The sequence below is a fragment of the Coenobita brevimanus genome, chromosome 35, assembly GCF_032717465.1.
Source record: "Coenobita brevimanus isolate Jiangsu-jjx chromosome 35, ASM3271746v2, whole genome shotgun sequence".
Lineage (NCBI taxonomy): Eukaryota > Metazoa > Arthropoda > Malacostraca > Decapoda > Coenobitidae > Coenobita > Coenobita brevimanus.
Window position 1 is genome coordinate 2,405,001 of NC_136988.1, and position 10,000 is coordinate 2,415,000.

At 48.3% G+C, this 10,000-nt stretch overlaps 1 protein-coding gene across 1 annotated transcript in view; it reads right to left on the reverse strand.

Moving 5' to 3' along the window:
• The window catches only part of LOC145396223 (uncharacterized), an 18,199-nt gene extending 9,780 nt beyond the window's left edge, over positions 1-8,419 (reverse strand). The window contains exon 1 of the mRNA XM_080269658.1: positions 8,191-8,419. Coding sequence (XP_080125784.1) covers positions 8,191-8,419 — 229 coding nt within the window. The remainder of the gene's footprint in view (positions 1-8,190) is intronic.
• Between the last annotated feature and the right edge of the window lie 1,581 nt (positions 8,420-10,000).

A 10,000-nucleotide genomic window follows, 5' to 3' on the forward strand; every position in this document is an offset into this window, starting at 1 on the left:
CCCCTTCAATCCTACCTTTGTCACATCTCTGCCACCCATTTACCCTGTCACACACCCTGCCACATCTTACCTACCTACCCTGTCACCACCTCCCTCTCACCCTGCCACACCCTACCTACCCTACCACACATCCCCTTCAATCCTACCTCTGTCACATCTCCCCTGCCACCCCCATACCCTGTCACACACACACCCTGCCACGCCTTCCCCTCCACCCCTGCTTGCTATCCTTTTCATATTACCCTTGTCCCTCCATTCTTTCTTATGCTATCTTCCTCTCTCTCTCTCTCTCTCTCTCTCTCTCTCTCTCTCTCTCTCTCTCTCTCTCTCTCTCACCACACCCTTCTCTCTCCTCCCCCCTCCCCTCCCCTCCTCTCCATTCACCTCTTCCTGCCTAGCCCAACCATCTTCATTCATTTCTCTCCCCTCCCTCCCTCCCTCTCTCTCTCTCTCTCTCTCTTATTCATCCATTTTCTTTGCTCATTCCTACTCCCATCTAGACATTTCTTTACATCTTTGTTTCTCTCTCTCTCTCTCTCTCTCTCTCTCTCCACAGGTGTCTTGCTCACCTGTATGCACCTGGTAGGGACGTGTGTACTGAATGAATGGTGGTAGTTGTGGTAGTGGTGATAGTTGTGGTAGTGGTGGTAGTAGTGGTAGTTGTGGTAGTAGTGGTAGTGGTGATAGTTGAGGTAGTGGTGATAGTTGAGGTAGTGGTGATAGTAGTGGTAGTGGTGATAGTTGAGGTAGTGGTGATAATAGTGGTAGTGGTGATAGCTGTGGTAGTGGTGATAGTTGTGGTAGAGGTGAAGTAGTTGCGATAGTGGTAGTTTTGGTATGGATGGTGGTGATATTGGTGGTAATGGTGATACCGAGGAAATGTAATTAAAAGGAAGTGCATACTTTACTAAACCCTTGCCATCATCCACTCACTTGATGTAGTGCTACCTAATTCTTCCTTCACCTTTATTCTTTTTGTCTGCCCTCCTCTCTTCCTATTTCTCCCCTCCTACCTGTCACTTTTTATTACTCTTCTTTCCTTATCAGGTGGCTTTACATTGAGTGACAAGCCTAATGGTTTCCTGTAAGCCAGGAAACCATTTACATACAACGCTGGGTGGTAACCATATAACCAACCCATACCTGTTCCCTACGTGTCAACAAGTGGGTTGGTAGAGGGTTAGTGCCCCTCCCCGTAAAACAACTAACTCAAAGACAAACGGCCACCCCTTACGGGATTATGGCGTCTGGCAACAGATAGATTTTAAAAATATAATGAACATTCACTTTTATTTGTCGTTTTTAAATTTTATGAACGTTAAAACGGTTAGAAGCAAAAACAGATGACAACGGGCAATGACTCCTTAGCAACGGGTCAACGGAGGTCAGTAACAGAGCTCTCCAGTTTGAAATATATCCACAAAATTCATATAAATCATTTTTGAGACGGCGGGCATAATAATATAAGGTAAACACAAATGACAGTCGCTTAGTTCAAGTTCGCCTGCACCCACGGACGCAAGTGTGCCGAGAAATGATACCGTGCACAGCTGTTTACCCCCCTCCGCTATGACGTAGGAGAAAATGGCTCTTGATTACGGTAAAACAGTCACGCTCCCGGTATTTTGGGCTAATTTGGACGGCTCTGTTATCGCGTATGGCAGTTATCAATAATGGCGGACCCCGGTGACGTCACGAGCCTACGTCACGGATTAGGCGGCTCCTGATTGGTCGAAGGGGTCCCGGGCACAGACAGAGAGGCGCGTGATTGGCTGCTGGTCCGGCACGCTAGCTATGACGTCACGTGCCCCTCCCCCTCCCGCTTTCCCGGTCCTACCCTTATTTTTCTCGATAAACAACGACTTTCCCAGAATTATTTGTACAGAAATTAATGGTTCTAGGATTTGTCTGGCTTGAAATTGGTGGTGATGAACGAATTATTTTGGTGTTGGTTGGGAGGGGTAATCGAAGAAGAGAAAAAACATGGAATGAGTAGCGTGTGAGAGGAAGACAAGACGGAAGTGGAAGAGGAAGGAAGAAGAGGAAGCAGGCGGACGTTGAAGAGGAAGAGGGAGCAGGTAGGGAAGGAGAGGCAGAGAGAAGTGAAGCAGGGAGAGAAGAGATGAGGAGAGGAGGTGAGGCAGAGAGAAAAGGTGAGGCATGAAGAGAAGAGGTGAGGCAGGGAGAAAAGAGGTGTGGCAGGGAGAGGAGGTGAGGCAGGGAGAATAGAGATTAGGAGGAGAGGAGGTGAGGCAGAGAGAAGAGGTCAGGCAGAGACAAGTGAGGCAGGACAGAAGAGGTGAGGCAGGCAGGGGAGGCAGGAAAGAAAGAAAAAAAGAAAGAAAATGACTCCCATGACATTCCACCTGAAGACTTGTTCAGGAATGTAAACAACCCCTCCCCCCCACCCCTCCCCCTCCCCTACCCCTCCTCTTCCCTCCCCTCCATCATCATTCTTCCCCTCGGACCCCATCTGGCCCTCCCCTCACCCTTGCAAGGTGAGAGAGAGAGAGAGAGAGAGAGAGAGAGAGAGAGAGAGAGAGAGAGAGAGAGAGAGAGAGAGAGAAATAAGCAAGATTAAAGAATGACAAACAAACGAGAAACAAAGTGAAGCAAATGTAACACAAAATCAAGGAAACAACCCAAGCAAAAACAATGTCACATGCGGCCGGCGAAACAAGTAAACAAATAAAACAAGAGGATATGACGGTACCAGAGGGAGGGGAAGGGGAAGTGACGTCACAGAATCCCCTGGACCCGCGCCAAGTCGGTACACACGAACACACACACGTACACACACCCACAACACTGCCAGATGTCGCTAGCTTGCCATACACCCCTTACCAGCTCAGTTTTTCTGAAGTATACCGCCCCATACACCTCTACACCTACCCAGGCCTACACCAGATGATACACAGGGTCACTATTCAACCCTGCCACCCTATTTCAACCCCCAAATCAGCTTGGAAATAGTGAAAATAGGACAAAATATGAGTTGACTCCCGGGCAACCCACATCAGCGTCGTACCCACATTAAACCTTCATCAAAACTCAACAGTACATCTAACCATACACAGGCGCCCTCCAAACCCCCCTTCCCTCTCCCCAAACCCACCGCACCCTCCGAATTAACCCAAAAATAGTGAAAACAAACAAAATTTCGGCCAGACCAGCAGGCAACCCCCGGCATGCACGACGTCGCACTATGTCACATTACGTCATCGCCTAAAATGGAAGTCGACGTCACTTTACGATGCGGTTGCCCACCATAACCTGTTGGCCAGACGCCCGAGTGAATGCTGATTATCCGTGACGTGGAGGGTGACGGGAGGGGGAGGGGTAGAACGAGGAAGGGTAGGAGGGTAGAGGAATACAAGGGGAGGAGGGAGGGGTGCAGCTTGGGGATGGTATGGATTGGGATAGGAGGAGGGGGCTGGCTGGAGGGGTAGAAAGAGTAGAGTTCAGGAGCGGGAAGGGGCTAGGATGGGGTAGAAGGGAGGGGTAGAGGTAGATATTGGAGGAGGGAGGGGTGGGGTGTGGGCGCGACTGGTTTCTTCTATGTGTGTACTCCACCCTGTTTTGGTACCAATTGACCTCTCCTTCTTATGTCCAGGCTTTTGTCCTCCTTGTCTGTCTTTACTGCTTTGCTGGGGTTTACCTTGCTCTCTCTCTCTCCCTCCCCCTCCTCCCCCACTCTCTCTCTCTCTCTCTCTCTCTCTCTCTCTCTCACTCACTCACTACACCCTAACCTTTCACAACACTACATTCCCAAACCTAACCTTAAAACAGCGTTAGTGTTTATACCTAATATTTCTCGTGCCCTTTAAATCTTTCCTTTTAAATGCCACCCAGCCATTTAACTCAAGTACTTTAAACTCTGCCCTGAGACCATTTCCCGGGCTGAATAAAATCGTCTTTGAGGGATTTTGGAAGCTGAGGGAAACCGTCTGTGGCTGGGAAGAATAATACTGAGATTCGTCGCCATCAGAGGGTACTTGAGGGCTTGAAAATCCATCTCAGGCTAGACCCCTCCTTCAGCTGATTAAAACCGTCTTGATATCAGGTTTCAAGACCCTGGACGTGGGAATATCGTCGGTCTAAAGCCAGATCACGAGTCAAATAAGGCTTGTGACATAGGGATATTAAAAAAAGAATCCCCATGAGGCAAGATGTGAATTCCCGTTTTAAGATGAAATATTTCACCGTTTCCTCCTTAAGGTTTTTGATGCTTGTCACGTATACCTCTTGGCTCATTGAGATTTTTTGAAATTTTTGTGTTTTTGAATCCCTCTCCCCCCCTCTCCCATGCATAGAGAAAAATTTATGGGTTATATAGAATGTTTAGACAGACAGACAGATGAGGTGGGGTGGATGCAGAGGTCATGACGTAGGGTTAAAAGGTGATATTGGTGTGTTTGTGTTTAGTGTGGAGTTTTTGTAGTTATTTACATGATATACAATGTTTTTAGTGAAATTCTGGTAGGTTAATGAGGGCAAAAACAACAACAAATGGACAAACAAAACAAAAAACAACTCAAGAAAGCGTCATTGTTTTGATTAGAAGGCATCTCAACTTTTTCCACAATGTTGACAATGTTTATGCTTCACTATAAATATTTAGTTACAAAAAAGAAGGCTAGGACTGCGTTATGTCTGACAATTTGAAACTAGTAAACATCGCTTCAGAAGTGGCGAATTATGGCATCCCAGGTCTTTTCTAGCGACTGGCAATGTTTATGTAGTTAAATATAAATCTTTAGGTTAGTAGAACACCGAAGGGAAGTAATCTCAAGCGGAAATAAAGGAGAAACAAGTAAATCACATCACAGCGCGTCACACGTAGCGAGAATATGGCATCACGCGGGGGACAGATGCCAGACGTCGCTCGGGAGGGTAAGGGAGCGCTGGAGCATGACATCATTGAGCTACGTCACCTTACGTCATGGTCGTCTGGTGAGGCGGCCTGTCATCTCCCTTCCCTCCCTCCCTCCCTCCCTTTAGGCTCCCTTTTGTGCACCCTAGCAACTTTGACCAACAGGGGTGTGATAGGGGTTGAATTCTGAAGATTTGAATTGAATTTGAATTCGAAAATTAGCCGTTATAAAGCCCCAACCGCCACGAAAATCAATAACCCTCCCTCAACTCCTGCAGAAGGTAGGGGGGGGGGGTCAGGGAGGAGGGGTAGACACAGTATGCTTTAAGATCATGTTATATTCTGACGCTGCTACTTCAGGAGGATGGGTCAGAGGAAGTGTGTGTGTGACCTGGTGCGTGTCTGTGAGGTCACTGGACAACGTCAGCTGATGGAGGGAGGAACTATAAACAGAGTGGAGGCAAAAACGGTTACTGGAGGAGAGAGGGTCAAGTTCAAATTTGTTTATCAAGTTCAAATCTGTTCTTCAAGTTCAGTTCTTCATCACCATCGTTGTCATAGTCACTGTGGATTTTTATTTATCATTATTATTATTTTTTTGAGTTATGCATGTGATATATTTTTGCATTTGCGTGTTTTTGGATGAATGTTGATATTTTGAATGATTACAATGGGCATTTTATGCATGTTTTTGTTATGAAATGGAGTTATAAATGTAATGTGTTTATTATTGTTATTGTTATTATTATTATTTAGTAGAGGTGAAAATAGTTATCAACATGAAATTCGCCAAGGAGAGAGAGAGAGAGAGAGAGAGAGAGAGAGAGAGAGAGAGAGAGAGAGAGTCGTGTTATTAGATTCTTGGCACCCTTTGCGGGGCCTAAAACTACTCCCCGTGTTATATTTGAATCCATGATATTGCCAGATATATAGAAGTTGGCACTGGGCATAGCCTGTTCCCCCCCCCCAGTGTCGGATTTTGGCACTCTCTCTCTCTCTCTCTCTTCTGGCACTTACATACCATCCTGCTTGGCACTCCCTCTCTCTCTCAACCCCTTAAGGAGCTGGTTTTTGGCACTTTAACCCCTTCCTAGTTGGCACCCCTGGCATTCAACCCCACTCACTTCCCTCTCCCATCCTCCGCCTCCTTCTCCCTCCCCAACCCTGCCGAATGAGTGCCAAGGGCTATGTACGAATCATGACCCTGAAATAGGAACTTACACGGCGGAGCTAAACCAGGGTTGTATAGAGGTGCCAAGTTCCAAGGTGTGTGTGTGTGTGTGTGTGTGTGTGTGTGTGTGTGTGTGTGTGTGTTTGGATGCTGGTTAGTGTGTGTTTCTCCGCTTGTGTTTGTTATTGGGTGTAATTCGCTTGGCGTGTTTGTTGGTGGGGGTGTGAGTATACCCTGTGAAAAATGTATGTGTGTCCTACCAATCCCTGAATTTACCACCTCATGAGCTGGTATGGATAGGTGTTTGATGTAAGTACGGTAGCATATGTTTGGCTCTTATGTATGTATTCAATCACAGTATCATCACAAATCACCACCATCATAGTCACCATCATCATCACTACACCCAGTCACCACTATCATCATCACAAACCACCATCACATCACCATCATCATCAATACTCAACAATCATCATCATCACTATAACCTGTCACCACTGTCATCATCAATACTCATCACAAATCACCACCATCACATCACAATAATCACTACAGCCAGTCACCACCATCACCACTAGTCACCACCGTCATCACTAGTCACCACCATCATCACTACAGCCTATCAGCACCATCACCACAGCCTGTCTTCATTATCATCACTACAGCCTGTCACCACCACCACTATCATCACTACAGTCTGTCACCATGATGATCACTAGTCACCACCATCATCACTACAGCCTGTCACCATCATCACTAGTCACCACCATCATCACTAGTCACCACCACTATCATCACAAGTCACCACCTTCATCATTAGTCACCAGCACCATCATAACAAGTCACCACCTTCATCACCACTAGTCACCATCATCATAACTACAGTCAGTCATCACCATCATCACTACAGTCTGTCACCATCATCACTAGTCACCACCACCATCACTAGTCACCACCACCATCATCACAAGTCGTCATCACCATCACTAGTCACCACCATCATCACTACAGCCAGTCACCAACATCATCACTAATCACCACCACCATCATCACTAGTCACCACCATCATCACTACAGTCTGTCATCACCATCATCACTAGTCACCACCATCATCATCACTATAATCACCACATTTTCTATACATATACTCGTGTTTAAGGTTACTTCGATGTCACTAAACAAGCAAAAGCGCTTGAAATCCAAACACAATAAAACACAGCCATTACACTAGCCCGGGACAAACACTGCCTTCATGTATGGATATCTTGACGTCCTGGAGTCCAAACACAAACACGCTTGCAGTCCAAACACACACAAAAAAACCCACAGCCATTGTATAACTCCTTCCTGACAAACACGTAGCGATAAAACACGGTAACTTCCGCCATTCGCTTGCTTATCGTCGCTGGCCGGAAGCTGCAGATAAGGTGATAACGGGGGGAGCGAAAGGGTTAATGTGTGTGTGTGTGTGTGTGTGTGTGTGTGTGTGTGTGTGTGTCAAGAACAGGTGTGTGTTTATGCGTATGTGTCACTGCTCCTGGGGTTGAGTAAGCGTCTGTGTGTGTGTGTGTGTGTGTGTGTGTGTGTGTGTGTGTGTGTGTGTGTGTGTGTGTGTGTGTGTGTGTGTGTGTGTGTGTGTGTGTGTGTGTGTGCCATCATTGTTAAGTCACCATCTCTATCACCACACACCACCACCACCACCATCATCATCACACACCACCACCACCACCATCATCACACACCACCACCACACCAATCACCACTATCACCACACACCACCACACCAATCACCACTATCACCACACACCACCACACCAATCACCACTATCACCACACACCACCACATCAATCACCACTATCACCACATACCACCACACCAATCACCACTATCACCACACACCACCACACCAATCACCACTATCACCACACACGATCACCCGTAGGTCACCACAACGCACCATAACTACAGTGAGGTCAGGCGAGGTTGAGTTGGCACTGTGTTGGGAGAGTGACCTGACATGGGGTGACTGGAGGAGGGGTCAGCGTGTTGGCAGGGCGGCAGGGCGATGGGCACTAGGGCAGGGCAGGGCAGGGCAGGGCAGGGCAGGAGGGTGAAAGCGAAGGGTGTGGGTGTGGGCGGGCCTACCTGTTATCGGGGGGGGATCCGGCTCCTGAAGGGGCTCTACGGCTGCGAAGAAGGAAGGCATCTCCGACGTAGTGACGGGGGTGTTTAGGCAGTCCTCGGTAGCCCTCTCCAGACCCGGGGCTGAGGGCAGGGGGGAGGGCAGGCACTCCCCGCCCTTGTCGAATGTGTCAAAACTCACGAGACTAAAGCTCATGGTTGAAGTGAGGGGATCCATCGAGTCCATAATCATCGTGGAAAAGTTTAAATCGTCTTCACTCGAGCTTTGGGAATCGTCAGGCTGAGGGTTGGGCGCCCCCGAGCCTGATATGGTTAACGGTAGGAAGGGCGGCACGAGACGGAAATCGCCGCCACTGGGCCACGAGAGTTCCAGTGGAGCCAAGGTGGAGGGAACGAGACCAACACCTCCTTCCCCGACACTGCCACGATACTCACTGAACACCGCGCGCGCTGCCCCCACCAGTTTTATGAATGGGACCCAGCTTCCCCGCCACAGCCAATCAGCGCCCGCCTTCAACCGTGACGTCACCTACGCGACGTCACACTTCGCGGTTCTCCGTACTCAGCCTTTGAAAAGTCGATAAGTCGCAAGTTATTCAAAGCCCCCTGTGCGCAAGGGCTCCCCTGCGGACTTTAAGCCATTATTTTGGTCTAGCCAGTAGGCAGGGTCAGGGTAGTAGCCCAGGATAGCCGTAGGAGAGACGGATAGGCGGCCATTCGCACCAAAGGCCTTAAAGAACTCGAAAAAGTCTGTGTTATTCAAAAAACCCAATGCGCATGAGCGACCCCACTTACGTCAAACCTTTATTTTAGATTACTGGATAGACCGGCAGGGGATAGAAGCCTCAGATAGTCCTAGGCTAGTAGGATAGTCGGGTTTATGATGCACGTGTGAGAGGCAGCGAAGAGCAGTGTGTGTCGACCGTTACGTCACATCTGCCACCCGCCACCATAACCATATTTGGTAGCCGAGTTGCCGAGGGGTGCCGAACGTGACGTCACTGCCCCGCGCGCTTCTTGACTTTTCTCTCTCTCTCTTTCTCTCTCCCTAAGACATCCAGCTGGACTTACGATGCTTCGTCTGTCTGTCTGTCTGTCTGTCTGTCTGTCTGTCTGTCTCTCTCTCTCTCTCTCTCTCTCTCTCTCAGATGGACTTAGCATCTTTTATTTTTTGCCGATCAGAATGTTAGCCTCACCTTGTTTCTCCATAAAAATAATAATGATAATAATAATAATAATAATAATAATAATAATGATGATAATAATCTTTCCTTACAATTCCATTTTTTAAAGAACCCAGTAACCGTATTGATTATTTTTATTTATTATTATTATTATTATTATTATTAGGGACGTTGCTGGAATATCGATGGTTGAGGCTTGTCTTTCTCCAACCCACCCCGTACACCCACACCCCACCCACACCCACCGCTTTTCGAATCCAGGGTGTCGCCAGCCCACCCTAACACCCTTCCCTCACCCACCCACCCACCCACTGCTTCACACCCGCAGCGGAGCCAACCCTTATACCTTGGCCCACCCCCACCCACCCACCCACCCACGCAGCACCGTCACGTGACCCCAGTGGGCGTGTCCAGGTGCCCAGTCTCTGCCCCCCGACCAATCACGCCCACCCACCACCGCCTTGCTCCGCCCACACTCCCCCTTGCTCCGCCCATTCACCCCCTCGCTCCGCCCACTCACCGCCCACTTTCTACCTTGGCTCCACCCACTTTTTGGCTCAGGGCTGTCTGTCTGTCTGTCTGTTATCTGCTTTCCTTTTCTCTTATCTGATTATTTGTTATCTGCCTCA